Here is a 16,386-nt window from a genome sequence, read left to right as displayed (position 1 = left end):
CTCTAGTTTTCTGCACCTGTTGTGCTGAGGAACAGTAATGAACATCCGGCAGAAGGGCGCCAGGCCATGGACCACACTTGGAGTAGCACCTGCTCAAGGACTAGAAGCCAATACTAGAGGCGGAATTTTTCTCCCTTTTTGGATTAATTTTTTGGGGTGGAGTTATACTGCTATTCAAAATGAAACGATTTAAAATACGTATAGATAATAATGCAAAAGAAAATATACATTTCCTCTCAGTCCTGGTTTACAGATAAAAACGCAGTTCGTGGAAACCACAGCCAATCCTCCATGTGTCTGATTCTGTCATTTCTCCCTCCCTCTCCCTCTCGCCTCACTTCACCTCCTGTCCTCCACTCCTCTCTCTCCCCATCTGCTTGCCTCAACCTCCCTCTCTCCCTAGCGGCAGGTCCAGGCTCTTGTCCCAGCCCCACCGCCCCCCAACATTGGGGAAATCACTTTATCTCTCTGGGCATCAGTTTCCTTGTGTGCGGTGATTCTGAGACCCACCTCAGAGCGGTCATATGAGAAGTAAATGAGGTCACCCACATGGCGAGGGCTCTGAGAGCTGCGTGGGACAGTGCACGTGCGGAGCAGGGCTCTCTGGCTGCATGCCCCTGGTCCCCAAACCCTCTGGCTGGCTCCAGTCAGCCTCCCAGTCTCTGTTCCCATCTCACTCTCCCCTCTCAGGCTCCCCAGTCTGCACCCCCCTGCACTACTCACACCAGCGACCCTGCCCCTCAGAGGTGTGTGTGTCCTCCCCTTACAGCTGCGAGCTCACCCAGGCCACGGGTGCTCCTCTCCCAGAGGAAAAGCCAGGCTAGGCTGCTGTATTTTTTCTCTGTTACAACTTGAGGCCCTGTAAGTTCTCCCATCTGTAATAATAATACTAATAATGACAAACGCGTTCACAATGGCTGACTTGATGAGCACAGGACTACCCCAAGTCCTATCCATGTGCTAACTCATTTAATGCTCACAGCCATCCTATGAGGGAGGTTCTGTTCTAAACCCAATTTACAGATGAGGAAGCTGAGGCCAGCAAGCAGGGAAATAGCCTGCCCAAGGCCACCCAGCTGGCAAGCCCCACACTCTCATCCTCAATGCTATACGTTTTTTCTGGTGGGCCTCCTGCTTCATGACAGTGGGGACCAGCTCTGTCTTATTCACCCGGCTCAGAGCCTGGCACAATGGAGAAGCTCTGTAAAATTTTTGTTGAATGAATGAACGAATGAGTGAATGCTGTCCATTGTGCTGAGCCTACATAGCTATTTTTCCCTGCTGTAGAGGAGCCAGGCAGAGGCCATGGAGGCAAGCACACCAGGGCAGCCTGTAGGACCCGTGCCTGCTTCTGCCCAGGAGGCGTCTGAGAACTGTGTCCTCCCCAGTCCTGAGCCCAGCACCTCCCAGGCCAGGTCTGCAGCACTTTGACTCCCTGGGAAGTCTCTGTTTTCTTCTAAGTCTCCTTATTTCTGTCTCAAGCCCAAGCCGTCGGGCATTCGCCAAGTTCTCCTGTCCACAGAAGAAAGACACCCGTCTCACAGCTTCGTCAGCTAAACGTGCTGGGAGAGCTGCCCGGGGCCTGGGCTGTAGGTCTGATCTGGTCTCCCTGTTTTCTCTCCTCCACTCTGATTTTCCCCCAATAGTCTCTCCGCCCCGCCCACAGACTAGCCCATTTTCCTGGACTCCCTAATTCTCTCCTGCACCATGCTCTACTCTGCCGCCTAAGTCTTTCTTCTTCCTTTTTCAGCTACCCACTTATTTCCTTAGTTATTTTAAATACAGTTATTTGAAAATCTTTCAGATTGTTCTATCATCTCAATTTTGGGGGACAGAAATCCTCCCGTTTGTGTTGTATGCCGCTGCTCACGGTAGCTCAGTTCCACACGTGTTTCATAACTTTTGATTGTGAGAGAAGCTGGGCATTCTTTTCCCCCTCATGGACGGCCCAAGTGGCCTGGGTTGTGAGAGCTCCCTCCAGACCCGATTTTACCTTTGTGTCTGCCCCCCACCACTACTCAGCTCACCTCACTCTGGACCAATTTAAGAATTCCCAAGGTTTTAAAAAATATATTATTATTGTGGTAAAATATGCATAACAAATTTTACTATCTTAACTGTTTCTGTGTGTACAGGTCAGTGGCATGAAGCACATTCACATTGTTGTGGGACCATCACCACCATCCATTTCCAGGACTTCTTCATCTTCCCAAACTGAAACTCTGTACTCATTAAAAAAAAATAACTCCTCATTTCCATCTTCTCCAGTCCCTGGAAACTACCATTTTACCTTCTGTCTCCATGAGTTTGACTACTCTTGATCCCTCACATCAGTGGAATCATGCAGTATTTGTCCTTTTGTATCTGACTTATTTCACTTGGCATAATGTCTTCAAGGTTCATCCATGTGGTAGCTTGCATCAGAATTTCGTACCTTTTTAAGGCTGAATAATATCCCATTGTATGTATAGAACACATTTTGTTTATCCGTTCATTAATTGATGGGTGTTTGAGTTGTTTCCACCTTTTGGCTATATGAACATTGGTAGACAAATATCTATTCGAATCTCTGCTTTAAAGTCTTTTGGACATATACGCAGAAGTGGAATTGCTGGATCATAAGGTAATTCTGCTTCATTTTTTGAGGAACCACCGCACTGCCTTCCACAGTGGCTGCACCATTTTTACGTTCCCAGCAGCAATGCACAAGGGTTCCAATTTCAGTACATCCTTGCCAACCCTGACTATTTTCTGGGGTTTGTTTCCTGTTTTTTATAATAGTCATCCTAACAGGTGTGAAGTGCTATCTTATTGTGGTTTTGATTTGCATTTCCCTAATGACTAGTGACATTGAGCATCTTTTCATGTGCTTTTTAGCCCCTTGTGTATCTTATTTAGAGAAAAGTCTATTCAAGTCCTTTGCCCATTTTTTAATCAGGTTCTTTGGGATTTTTTTGTTGCTGAATTGCAGGAGTTGTTCATACATTCTAGAGACGAATGCCTTATCAGATATATGATTTGAAAATCTTTTCTCCCATTCTCTGAGTTACCTTTTCACTCTGTTGATTATGTCTTTTGAGACAAAATTTTTAAATTTTAAATCCAATTTATCTATGTTTTCTTTTGTTGCCTATGCTTTTGGTATCATACTCAAGAAATCCTTGCCAAATCCAGGGTCATAAAGTTTTTCCCCTATGTTTTCTTCTAAGAGTTTTGTCGTTCTGGCTCTTATGTAGGTTTTTGATCCATTTTGAGTTCATTTTTATATATGGTATAAAGTAAGGGTCAACTTCATTCTTTTGCATGTGCATATCCGGTTTTCCCAACACAATTTGTTAAGAAGACTGTCCTTTCTCCACTAAATAGTCTTGGCACCCTTGTCAAAAGTCATTTGATCATATGCCCGAGGGTTTATTTCTGGGCTCTCTAGTCTATTCCGTTGGTCTATAGGTCTGTCTTTATGCCAATACCACACTGTTTTGTTTACTGTAGCTTTGTAGTAAGTCTTGATACTTTAAGTATGAGACCTCCAACTTTGTTTTTCAAGATTGTTTTGGCTATTTGGGGTCCCTTGAGATTCCATATGATTTCTGGGGATGGATTTTTTTATTTCTGCAAAAAATTATCATTCAGATTTTGATAGGCATTGCATTGAATCTGTAGATTGCTTTGGGTAGTATTAAGACTTCTAATCTATGAACATGGGACGTCTTTCCATTTATTTGTGTCTTCTTTAATTTCTTTTTTTTTTTTTTAAAGATTTTATCTTTTTCCTTTTTCTCCCCAAAGCCCCCCAGGACATAGTTGTGTATTCTTCGTTGTGGGTCCTTCTAGTTGTGGCATGTGGGACGCCGCCTCAGCGTGGTTTGATGAGCAGTGCCATGTCCACGCCCAGGACTCGAACCAACGAAACACTGGGCCGCCTGCAGCGGAGCGCGCGAACTTAACCACTCGGCCACGGGGCCAGCCCTTCTTTAATTCCTTTCAGCAACCTTTTGTAGTTTTCAGTGTATAAGTCTTTTGCCTCTTTGGTTGAGTTACCTTCTAAGTAATATATGCTTTTTCTTGCTATTGTAAATTGAACTTTCTTAATTTCCTTTTTGGATTGTCCGTTGTTAGTGTATGGAAATACAGCTTGGTTGTGTGTGTTGATTTTGTATCCTGCAACTTTGCTGAATTTTTTAATTAGTTCTAATGGTTTTTGGGGTTTTTTGGGTAGAATCCAAGTTGTTTTCACTTTTGCTTTTGTTTTTGTACCCAGGGCCTAAGCAGGGACAGTTTACTTGCCATCTTCCAAAGCCAGTGAGTAGGCTTTTTCTAGGTCTAAATTCACTGAGAATGGGGACCTCAAGGATCCCAGCTAAACTCAAGAGTACTTGTTCCAGCCTCCTGCTTCGTGAAGACCAAGACCTTGGTGCTGGCCCCTGGGTGGTCATTACAATGCAAGCGCTTGGCCACTGGGCCTATTTCTCTTCCAATGCCCTCCCTCAGAACTCCTGCTAGCAGCACCAGCTCACTCACCCCTCTGCTTTTCTGCTCTCCCTTGATTTCAAAACCACATTCTAACTTCCTACATATTCAGAACAGGAGGGGTCCCAGCATCCCACTTCCAAATGGGCACCTCAAGCACATGCATTCACATGTATTCAAAGGGCATAGGGAAGCAAAAAGTGAAAAGCCCTATTTCTCGATACGGCTAGAGTGGGAAACACTGGATCCCTCCCCCCATTCACAGAAGTCCTGCCTCCCCATCAGGCTGGGAACTGGCCAAGGCCACGCCATGTGGGTGGCCATTGTCTGCTGTTACTGAGGGCCTACTATGTGCCAGATACTGTACTGGGTTCTTCACATGCATTTGACCTTATTTAATCCCCCTTCCAGCCCTATGAGGTAGGTACTTTTACTGTCACTGATTCAGCTGAGAGAACTGCCAAAAACAGCCTAGCGAAGGAGCAGAACCAGGAATTGGACTTAGGTTGGCCCAACATTTACCAAATACATCCTGTCTTCCTCTGTCCTTCCACAAGCCTCCTGTAGTTTCCTCCTCTTGCCCAATCCTCTCTGGGTAGGGTCCGTTTGGTTTCCTTCCTATTGACTGTCCTCAGCACCCAGTGGGTGTGACCTGGGTGCTACCAGTCATAGATCTGCAGAGGTTACTGTGATTTTGACCTTGGAGAACTTGTCCACAACTGAGGAGGGACTGCAAAACTCACACAGCTCTTGGCCTGAGCCCCTGTTACCGAGAGAAAGGGAGCTTTTGCCAAGGACTCTGAGGGGAGATAAATGCTGGGAGTGGACTCAGCCCTCCCCGAGACATTGTGTGAGCCGGGCCAGGCCTCCAGACACAGCCTCTCCCACCCACCCCAGCCAGGGTGGTGCTTGTGTGGGAAGGACTTTAAATCCAGCTGCCAGACCCCTGGATGGGAGAGGCAGAGAGTTCTGGCCACCATGCACAGCTCTCACAGTCTCTTGGCGCTCCTGCTGCCGCTGCTGCTACTGCTGGTGGCCATCATAGGCCCCGCTGGAGCCCTCAGTGATGATGAGAAACACGTGATGGTGAAGCTGCACAACCTCTACCGTGCCCAGGTGTCTCCACCGGCTGCCGACATGCTGCAAATGGTGAGTGTAGCCAGGGACGCTTGCCTGCCAGAATTGAAGGGATGCTGGGCAGGGGCCCCCACCAATGCCTTCCGCCACCAAGCTGAAGCTATCTCAGAGACTCATCTCTCTGGCATTATATAATTCACAGGTCCCCATAAACAGCCCCATTATAGAGATGAGGAAACTGAGGCTCAGAGAGACTTGCTGATTCCTCAGGGGCTTACAGGTCACACAGCTGGTAGAGCCAGGCCTGGAAATCCCAGCTTCCTACTCCAATGGCCCCTTCCCAGCACTTCTGAAAATGCACGTGCCCCTGGGAGGGGGAACGTGGGAAGTTCCTAACCTTGGTGAAATTGGCCTTTCAGATGTCTTCCAAGGAGATGAGAAGAGGAAACAGGGCAGCAGCATGGGTCCCGGCCCCTGGGGTAGGAGGGCTGTCCCGGGAGATGGGTGAGAACAGGAAGAAGCAGCAGAGAGGGGTCTGCATCACACAGTCCAAATTCTGTCTCAGCCCCTACAAGACCTGTGATTTGGGGCTAATCCCTTAACCTGGTAATGACCCTCAGTTTCTCATCTGTAAAATGGGGTCATCATTAGAGACACATATATATCAACATGGACTGAATCTCACAGATATAGCATTGGGTGGGGGAGGAAAATGAAATCTCAAAAAATATATATACAGTCGAATATATTTACATGAAGCCTAAAAACACGTAAAAAATACTATTGCACACTGGTGGGGCACACATGCAGATGTAGCAAATGTCCACGGACATGCCTACAGACGACAGAAGCCAGATGACACACAGGCAGCGGTTACCTTTGTCAGAGGACAGTGATTTGATGGCAGGGGTAGGGGCAGAATGTTTATGCTCAGGAGTGAAAGAGAAAAAGTCAGAAATTCACCCCCTTCCTGCCCTCCCTCAGGTCTGGCCTGGCCCATCCCCTCCAGCCGTCCTCAGGTGCCCTGGAGCGTGATGGGCAGTGTCCAGGGGCCCAGAGCTGGCGCCCGAGAGCAAGGTCGCACCTGGAGAACGCAGCAGTGAGCCTGGGGCTTCAATCTGGCAAAGGGACTCTGGGTGGGCCCCTTTACCTTCAAAGGCCTCCATTTCCTGATCAATCACATGAGGCTGGCAATCCCTGCCCTGAGCATCAGACAGGATGAGAAGTGAGAAAGATCTAGGAAGGTCTCTACCAACACACACAGCATCGCCATTCACAGCCCTGTCAGCCTCCGCAACAAGGAGCTGCCGGCAATGTGTCAGTAGCCCCGGAGGCTGGACCAGCTCTGCCAACAGCTCCCTGATAGAGGCCCGAAACTCGTTGTTGAGCCTCAGTTTCCCCATCTGTGGATCCCTGGTGCCCTACATCAGTCTTACAGTCTTGCTGGCTGAGGCTGGGGCTACACAGGCTGGGAGCTGCTTTGCAGACAGAAGTGGACCTGGGGGGTGGGGCGACATTCTGGGAAGCAGTTAGGGTATTGAGGGCACAGGCTGATGCCTGGTGGGAAGTGATCGGAGGAGGGGGTGGAGATAAGGCTGGACTGGGACACCAGGATAAATCTGAGATGAGACTCAGGCTCAACCTCAGCAGGGAGGGAAGCAGAGACTCTGGAGCCAGATGGCCTGGGTTCAAATCTTGACTTTGCCATTTATGAGCTGGACCACCTTGGCCAAGGTATTTAATCTCTCTGTGCCTCAGCTTCTTCATGTGTCAATTGGGGATGATAACAACATAACAACTCCCTTGTAGGGTGGTTGTAAGGATTAAATGAGTGAATATGTGAACAGTGCCTGGCGCATAGTAAGTGCTCAATGAGCGTTCAATTCATAAAAGGAGGTATGGATCCAGGGTGAGACAGGAGGGGGTTATCACGACTCTTCTCCCTCCCTCAGCCTCCACATCTAACCATCAGCATCGTTACCTCCCAGAAAGTTCACTTTCCCTTGAATCCTACCTCCTCCCATCCCTTTGGCACAACCCTGGTTCGATCTTTCTTTTCTTCTCCCGAGAACTAGAACAGCCTCTACCTGCTTCCCCAGCCTCTCGCCTCTGCCACCAGAATGAATGATCCAACACACCAGGCTGACCCTGCTCAAAACCCTTCAGTGGCTCCCACTGGCTCCCTACCGCCTCAGTGTGAAGCCCCAGCACCTGAGGAGGCTCTCTGTGTGTCTGGTCCCTGCCCACCTCTCCAGCCCCTGGCCTGCCGACTCCTCCTACTGAAGTAACCTGAAGGAGGAGTCTCTCCCCCAGCCATAACACTGTCTCTCCCCTCCACACCTTTGCTCACGTTGTGCCTCCTGCTCAGGACGCTTTCCCCTGTCCACCTGGCCAAACCTTGCCTTTTAACGCTCAGCTTAGTGCCTCCTTCTCCACCTCAGGTTGGGCTAAATGGCCCTCTCTGGTGCCTCTATACTACCTATGGCATATCTGTCAGTCACCACATTGTGGCCCAATTAATGGTTTACGACAATGTAACCTTGGGCTTCTTGGTCTTTGCTGTTGCCCCAGGGCTGGCACGGTGCCCAGGTGTTGAATGAATGAACGAGTGAGTGAATGAATGAATGAGTGGATTTGCTTTCAGATGGTGATTATGTGGCCAATGTGGGTGGGTACCATGACTCTTTAAACTCCACAGGGTCTCCAGACAACTGAGAAGCCTTAAGACCCAAAGGAATGACTCTCTAATGGTGGGACTCTGGGCACGTAGTCAGAATGGAAATGATAATGGGCTCTGTAGGGGAGACCGCGGTAAGCAGGGCCTTGTCTCAGTTGTCAACAGCTGACAAACAGCTCTTGAGCATCTGCCATGTGCCAGCACCGAGCCAGACACTGGGATACGTCAGCGCCCTGTCCCGAAGGAGCTTACAGTCTGGTCTGGAGCCCTACAGGTCATTCCAGACACCCTGATCCTGGTCCCTAGCACCCTGCCCCTTTCCCACTCCCTATCTTCCACTGCTGCCAGAGTCTGAGAGAACGTCAAGGACCAGTGACTAGGGACAAAGTGCCCAGAGAGGGAGAGGAATTCACCTGAAGTCATGGCAGTGGGGCTGTCCTAGCCCAGTGCTCCCATCCGCACCCCAGCCAACTGCTCCTGAGAACCCTGGATGGGGGGGAGTGGGTGTGGCCACAAAGCCCCCTCCCCTCAGGGTCACCCAAGCTCTTGGCGCCTTATGGGATGTCTGGCTCCCGCAGCTGGCTGGGCCTCCCGAGGGTGGAGCAAGAGTTGCCGCCAGGCCACCCTTTTCCAGGAGAGGCCAAGGACAAAACTTAATGGGATCCAGGCCTCCCTCCCCAATCTCTTGGTCAGATGCCTTGTTAATCTATCTTCCCACCCACACTGGGCCTGTCCTCCCAGCCAGGGACACAGAACCTCAGAGGCCCCCTAACCTAAAATGCCCCCTCCCACTGTTTCACCTGGGGTCCCCAACTGGAGACGACTGCCTTTGGGATCTGACACCTCTTTTGGTCACCAAGGCTCTGAAAATAGGCCTCTTGATCAGGGTCACACAGAGACAATTTTCTTGGGGAAAAGGATTATCAGTTGACAAGAGTCGAGAGCACTTGGGAACAGCACTGGAGAGGGAAGCCTGGAGCTGGTAAACCCATGGAGAGTGGGCTGTCCCAAGCGGAGAGTGGGAGCTGAGAGGGGAGTGCTGGCCACTCAAGTCAGATTTATGATGGGTGGGCCAGGGAGGAGGACAGCTGAATAAACACCCCAGCCCTTGAACATTGCTGGACATCCTGGGGGCTTCACAGCGGTTCAGGCAGCCCTGGGAGGTAGGAGGGGCATCGCTGCCACCCACCTTTCACATAGAAGGATATTAATATTAATTACTAATAGCATTGTCACAAACATCATCTCCTTTGTTTTTCCCAAAGTCCTGTGAAAGTTCAGAAAGGCTAGGCAATCTGTCCAAAGTCGCAAAGCTGGTGAATGGTCCTGACCTTGCTAATTTCACCGCCTGGGGTGGCACCCTCCCACCTCCCCACAGGAGCCCACCAGGAGCAGAGACTTGTTCCGGATCACAGCCAAGAGTCACTCTGCTAAGGAGGGGAGGGTCTCTGGCCTCCAGAGGTCCCCAGGACACCCTCAACCTTCTTTTCTCCCACCCCCCACTCCTGCCTCCACCGAGCCCTAAGCGTCCTCACCTCCCTCCCTGACCTGCCCCGCAGAGGTGGGACGAGGAGCTGGCCGCCTTCGCCAAGGCCTACGCGCAGCAGTGCATTTGGGGCCACAACAAGGAGCGTGGGCGGCGCGGCGAGAACCTGTTCGCCATCACGGACGAGGCCATGGACGTGCCGCTGGCCGTGGAGCAGTGGTACCAAGAGCACGACCACTACAACCTCAGCGCTGGCACCTGCGACCCGGGCCAGATGTGCGGGCACTACACGCAGGTGAGAGGCGGGCCGGCGGGCGGGACCACCTCTCCCTCCGCGGCCGGGAGTCCCTTAGTCCACACGCTAAGCCCCCTTAGATCCCTCATAAAAGTTGTCCTTCCACAGCCATTCATGTGGAGTCCAGGCCCCCGACAGAGTCTGCTGCTCGAACTGTCTGACCCGTTTTCGGTGGATTCTTTAGAAAGCACAGGCTTCTGAAAACCTAGGGGCCCCTCTCCACCTCGGGGGTGCCAAGGGACCTGAGTTAGTTTCCTGGACAGTAGTTAGAGTACTAGGTGAGCGGACAGCTCTAAGCAGTCCTGTCCTCTGACCTCAGACGCAGGGCTGTTCCCCCAGCCGTGAATGCCCCCTGACTTCTCTCTTTGCTTTCCCTCTCCCTCTTTTGTCATTTCTCACGATGTCTAAGTTGCTGCTTCTAGTCTGCCAGGGAGCAAAAGGGCAAATCAACAATTTTGTTTGTCTGATTTTTCTTTAGCTTTTAAAAACTATGTGTAAGATAAGAGCAAATGGTCACGGAGTGAAGGTTTCAGGAGCCTGTGAGAGCATTTCCTGCCTCTGAGGCACTTTGCGCTTGTGTCAGGGTTCTTGCTGCATTTTGAAAGTTTGAGTTTGCAGATGAGAGTGTAGGGGCGTGTGTGTGCTCACATAGGGGAGTTAACAGTGTTACTGAATTCTTCCTTTTCTCCTCCCAATACCTATTTTTTTCAAACAATAAGATGACAATTTTTTAAAAAAGGAAAACACACTCACCATCTTCCCACCCATATCCACTAATTCCATTTTCCAGTGCCCCTTTTGGGTGGTATTTTTAGTGCTAATCTTTAAGGAAGGAAATCCCAACATCACCCACCCAGATCAGGAAGTTGTGAGGGCCCAGCAGCCCTCCCTGCCCCCTTCCTTCTGTCTTCTGTCACAGCTCACATCCCCCATACCCACACATCCTTCTGTAGGGATTGCTATCAGTGCCCAGCAGGAGCGGCTCTGCCCCACCTCCACCCCAACCTTGTCTAGGGCTGAGTGCACACGCTCTCTGGGGTCATTTCCTCCTGGGAGACGCCAAGCAGCTCCCTGCTTACTTGTGATATGGGGGAAGTTCCATTTCCACAACGGCTCCTCCCCTGCCATTCCTTGGACTTTGGTTGTTGCTGATTGCTGATAGCTAAGATTCTCCCGTTTGAGATTTATTCCTTTGGATATACCCCTTATTTAAAATGCAAGTGCCTTTAGGGAGAGCGGGCAAGAACAATTTATGACAGTATTTCCAAAGGGAAGGTTTTCAGAGGGAGAGAGGCCTGGTGAAACTGTGTGTGGTTGGCAGGGGAGAGGATGTTCAGGACAAATACCACCCCTGCCCCGCCCCCCCACGGCCCTCTGTCCAGACTTTTGTCCTGAAGCTGTGTCCTCAGAGACTCGGATCTGACAGGCCATAGGGTTCCTCCTCTCCCACCCATAGAAGCTGGTGTAGAGAGCCAGGGCCCGACCTACCCAGGCCAAACTGTTGGGTTTGCCCTCCTTCAGGTGGTCTGGGCCAAGACCGAGCGGATTGGCTGTGGCTCCCACTTCTGCGAGAAGCTCCAGGGAGTTGAAGAGACCAACATCCAATTGCTGGTTTGCAACTACGAGCCCCCGTGAGTGCCTCCCGAGGGAGCCCTGGGGGGAGGAGGTGGGCCGAGCCCAGGGGAGGGCTGAGTGGGACACAGTCTAAGGAAGAGGTGGCGCGGCAGTCTAGGGCCTACACTCTATAGTCTTGCGGGACCTGTGAGGAGGGCACGGATGGGAGTCTGCTCTCATTGGCCCAGCAAATTAGTCGGGAACAAGTAAGCCGCGGGGGTACTTCTGGACTAGGGGTGTGTACAAGGGATAATAGTGTCAGGAGTTGGCAGGGACCTCCCCTCCCCGCCAGCATCCTCCTCGGCTCCTGCAGGGGGAACGTGAAGAGGCAGAGGCCCTACCAGGAGGGGACTCCGTGCTCCCAGTGTCCCTCTGGCTACCACTGTGAGATCTCCCTCTGTGGTGAGTCGGGGATGGGGTGGGGAGAAAGAGGAAAGGGAGGGAAGTGACGGTGACCGGATGGTCTAGGGCCCCTCTGGCTCCCCGAGCGGTGCGTGGGCAGTGAGGGGCCCGGCGGGATGCGACCTCCAGGAGCCCTCGACGGCCCCACCCCATCCGAGTTGTCAAGCCCGCTCTGCCCTCCTTGCGCAGCCACTTTGGCTCCCTGTCATTCCAAGTGACCGGATTTCAACCCTCCAAGCCGAAGGTAGAGGAGAGTCCGGCGGTTTCCGAGCGCCGGGCGAGGTGGGCGTGGCCAGGTGGAGAGGGCCTGGGGTGGGAGGGGCCTCTTGGTGGGCGTTGCCAGAGGGACTCGCACCACTGGGCCTGCCACGCGGTAGGCGTGTTAGGAACAGGACTCCAGCTGGAGAAATCCCCGAAAAGTGGAAGTGAGAGTGCAGAGAGAGGAAGACTTGGATGGAGGAGTAACTGTGTCAATCACAAGAAATAACATTTATTAGCAATGAGGGACATATTCGCTGGAGAGGTGTGCGTATGTGTGTCTTCGTAGGACATTTGGTGGCCTCACCTTGATGCCTGTGGGCTGAGGGATGTGAGGTCCTGCTTGCAGCACTAATGAGAGGCCTTATCTCTCTTATCAGAACCCATTAGAGGCCCTGAAGAGGCTCAGGATTTGCCTTACCTGGTAACTGAGGCCCCATCTTCCCTGGCAACTGAGGTCCCTTCCGTTTTGGCAACTCACAGCCAGCTCTCCTTGGATGAGGGGCCAGCCACCTTCCCCAAATCAACCCATGATCCCACCCCCAAATCAGCAGACAGAGAGGCCAGCAGGACAAGAATGCCCTCCAGAAGCCCAGAGAGTTCTCTGCACCCTAAGGTGTCCCTAACAGGGACACAGGAGCCACTACCCTACTCCCTGGAGGAGGGCGAGGCTGAGGCCGAGTTACCTCCTTCCACTGAGGTCTCGGCCTCAGTTATTCCAGTCCAGGATGAGCCAGGTGAGCTGCAGGCCACACTGGACCACATGGGGCACACCTCCTCCAAGTCCCTGCCCAACTCCCCCAATACCTCTGCCACCGCTAATGCCACAGGTGGGCGTACCCTGGTCCTGCAGTCGTCCTTGCCAGGTAAGGCCTGTAGCGTCTGCCCTACCTTCCCTCCTGACTCCAGAATGTCAGCTCCCTGCCCCTGGCATAGATGGTATGGGCATGGCGGGGCATGCACCTTCTGAGTAGGAGCTTCCTCCCTGGCTGCTGGGCTGCCACCTGCATGCCTGGTGGGGTGGGTGGGAGGTCAGGCAGAGCTGTCTCCAGGCTAAGGCAAAGCCTCTCCTTTCCCACAGGTGCAGAGGGCCCTGGAAAGCCTGGCATCAAGTCAGGGCTGAACTCGGGCGGTGGTCGTGTCTGGGTCCCTCTCCTGGGACTGCTACTACTGCCTCCCCTGGTGTTGGCTGGAATCTTCTGAAGGGGTCACCACTCGAAGGCAAGGCCTGGTGGGGGCACCCTGGCCTCGCCCCCTCTGGAGTGTGTTTCTCTGAGTAAGAGGCCACAGCTTACTGGGCAGGTCCTGCTCTGTGGCCCAGCAGCCCCCCTTCACCCCACCTTCTGGCCGGACTCGAGGCCAGTGTGCTTGTGCCCTGAGGAGGCCTCTACAGGGCTACACCCTGGCAGTGCCCCAGGAGTGCCTCTGCCTCCAGGGAGTCCGCTCCTCAGCTAGCTGCACATTGCTCTGAGTGGTGTTCCTGTGGCCTCAAGTGCCCGTTCTCCAGTTGTCCTGCGGCCATGGCCTGCTCTTCTAGGGACAGAAGATCTCAGGATGTCCCAGGAGTCCCTTGGCCCCTCCAGTCCCCTGGCCTCTTCCTGGAGCCATCTGAGTCCTGGGCTGTTCCCAGGAGTGCCTCCTGCTTTCCCAGGGTGAAGGGGTCAGCTGTCCTCCTGCCATCTCTCTCACCCTGTCCCCAGCCCCCCAAACAAGACACATCTTGGCTGAAGGCCCTCTGGAGGCTGCAGGGCATGTGACTCACCCACAGACATCTTGGGGCATGAGGCCTGGCCGGCTGCGAGCTCAGGTTGCTGCCCGATGACTGCACACCTGGCCTGGACCCCTCCTGCCTCTCCTCTCTCAGTCCGGGGCGGGTGGGTGGGGGTTCTGGGGAGAGCCCTGCCTGCCTGGCCGAGGGCTGCCTGCCTGTGCAGGGTAGGGGTTCTCCCTGAGTGCCTTCCTCCCCTACTTGCCTGTGTAACTTGGGGGGCGGTGTAAGGGGACTAGCCTCACCCGAGCAGAGTTCTCTGGGTGGGGCAGGCAGGGGCCAGGGAAGGGAAGCAGCCCCTGACTCCTGAATAAAGCCTGTGCTCGAGTTCCTGAGTCTCTGTGCTTGTGAGGGGTGGGGGGCAAACCAGAAGACGTTCCATGCTTCCCCACCAGTCTGTGGCACTGTTCCTTCTCCTGTACACTCCCTCCCCCAAACACTCCATTTAGTTTTTTGGAGCATCCTTCCTTTCCTTCCTGTAACTCCCACCCACTCATCCAACTTCAGGTAGCTGGCAGGAAGGGGAAAAGGCCAAGGGCAGGCCAAGGGCAGTGGGCTGACTCTCCTACTCCAGGAGTCACCAGTGGAGCCGAGCTGGGTTCAGGACCCAGGATCGAAGAGTGGCATATGACCTCTTCACAGTGGGGCTGCTGCCCAGGCCCGTCTGGGGATGCAAGGTCAGGAATGCACCTCAAGGATGGCTTTGCCAACCCTCTCTGCATGCAGGAGTCTGAGAAAGGGTTTGGGAGTCCCAGATCCTCACCCAGGGGAGCATGGCAGGATTGTCCAGAGCACTGTGGGGAGGGAAAGCACAAGTGTGTATGGGGGAGTGTAGCAAGAGTTGGTGACCGAGGGCAGCTTGGGACTGAGCCGGGCCTGGTAGGGAGGGACAGAGCGACTGTCTCCAGACCAAAGCCGGAAGGTGCAGTTAAACAGGAAGCATCCAAGTCAGGCCAGGGCTGTACGCCGACCATATATATATGTGATATAACATATCTCTATTAAGATATGACTCATATAACAAAAAATTCACCCATTTAAAGTGTATCGCTCAACGGTTTTTAGTATATTCACAGGGTTGTGCAACCATCAACACAATTTTAGAACATTTTCATCACCCCAAAAAGAAACCCCACACCCATTAGCAGTCACTCTTCATTTTTCGCTCCACCACCCACCCCCAGCCCTAAGCAACCTCTATTTATTGTCTCTATGGATTTGTCTATTCTGACATTTTATATAAATGGAATCATACAATATGTGACCTTTTCGTGACTGGCTTCTTTCACTTAGCATAATATTCCCAAGGTTCATCCATGTTGTAGCATGGGGCAGGTCTTCATTCCTCTTTATTACAAGTAATATCCCTTTGTACGGAATACATTTATTTATCCATTCATCAACTGCTGGACTTTTGGGTTGTTTCCACTTACTGGCTATTATGAATAATGCTGCTATACACATTCATGTAAGTTTTTGTGTGGACATATGTTTTCATTTCTCTTGGGTATATCCCTAGGAGTGGCATTGTATGGTAACTCTGGATCATGTGTAACTCTACGTTTAACTTTTTTTAGGAACTGCCACACTACTTTCCAAAGTGGCTGCACCATTTTACATTTGCATCAGCAACATACAAGGGTTTCAGTTTCTCCACATCCTCACCAACACTTGTTATGATCTGTCTTTTTTATTATAGCTGTCCTAGTGAGTGTGAAATAGTATCTCATTGGGGTTTGGATTTTCATTTGCTTGATGACTAATGATGTCAAGCATCGTTCCATGTGCTTATTGGCCACTTGTATGTCTTTTTTGGACAAACATCGCTTCAAGTCATTTGCCCATTTTCCTATTGGGGCATTCATCTTTTTATTATGGAGTTGTAGGAATTCTTTATATATTCTAGCTACAAGTCCCTTATCAGATATGTGATTTGCAAACATTTTCTCTCATTCTGTGGATTGCGTTTTCAATTTTTCTTGATGATATCCTTTGAACACAACAGTTTTTAATTCTGATGACATCCAATTTATCTTTTTTGTTGTTGTTGCTTATGCTTTCGGTGTTATATCCAAGAAACCATTGCCTAATCCAAGGTCATAAAAATTTATGGTTATGTTTTCTTCTAAGAGTTTTGTAGTTTTAATTCTTGTAAGTCTTTGATCCATTTTTAATTTTTGTATGTGATGTGAGGTGGGAGTCCAACTTCGTCCTAAACACGTGAATATCCAGTTGCCCCAGCACCTTCTGTTGAAGATGATTCTTCCTCCATTTAGTTGTCATTACCCTTGTTGAAAATCAGTTGACCATAAATGTGACTGTTTGTTTCTGGACTCTCA

The 16,386-nt window shown here is 51.4% G+C and overlaps 1 protein-coding gene across 2 annotated transcripts; it reads left to right on the top strand.

Moving 5' to 3' along the window:
• Window positions 1–5,177: 5,177 nt before the first annotated feature.
• Window positions 5,178–14,374, top strand: PI16 (peptidase inhibitor 16). 2 transcript variants are annotated; one of them, XM_014830904.3, is made up of 7 exons: window positions 5,178–5,619; window positions 9,784–10,005; window positions 11,527–11,636; window positions 11,933–12,021; window positions 12,660–13,145; window positions 13,361–13,500; window positions 13,980–14,374. In XM_014830904.3, the coding sequence occupies exons 1-6, from the start codon at window positions 5,284–5,286 to the stop codon at window positions 13,480–13,482; spliced, it is 1,365 nt and encodes a 454-aa protein (XP_014686390.2). In that variant the 5' UTR covers window positions 5,178–5,283; the 3' UTR covers window positions 13,483–13,500; window positions 13,980–14,374. The 2 variants fall into 2 exon arrangements, with proteins under 2 accessions (XP_014686390.2, XP_014686392.1); XM_014830906.3 differs by having other exon boundaries at window positions 13,361–14,374.
• Window positions 14,375–16,386: the final 2,012 nt, after the last annotated feature.

The sequence above is a fragment of the Equus asinus genome, chromosome 8, assembly GCF_041296235.1.
Source record: "Equus asinus isolate D_3611 breed Donkey chromosome 8, EquAss-T2T_v2, whole genome shotgun sequence".
NCBI classification, from domain to species: Eukaryota; Metazoa; Chordata; class Mammalia; order Perissodactyla; family Equidae; genus Equus; species Equus asinus.
Note: the sequence above shows the minus strand (reverse complement) of the source record. Positions and strands in the feature narration are given on the sequence as shown.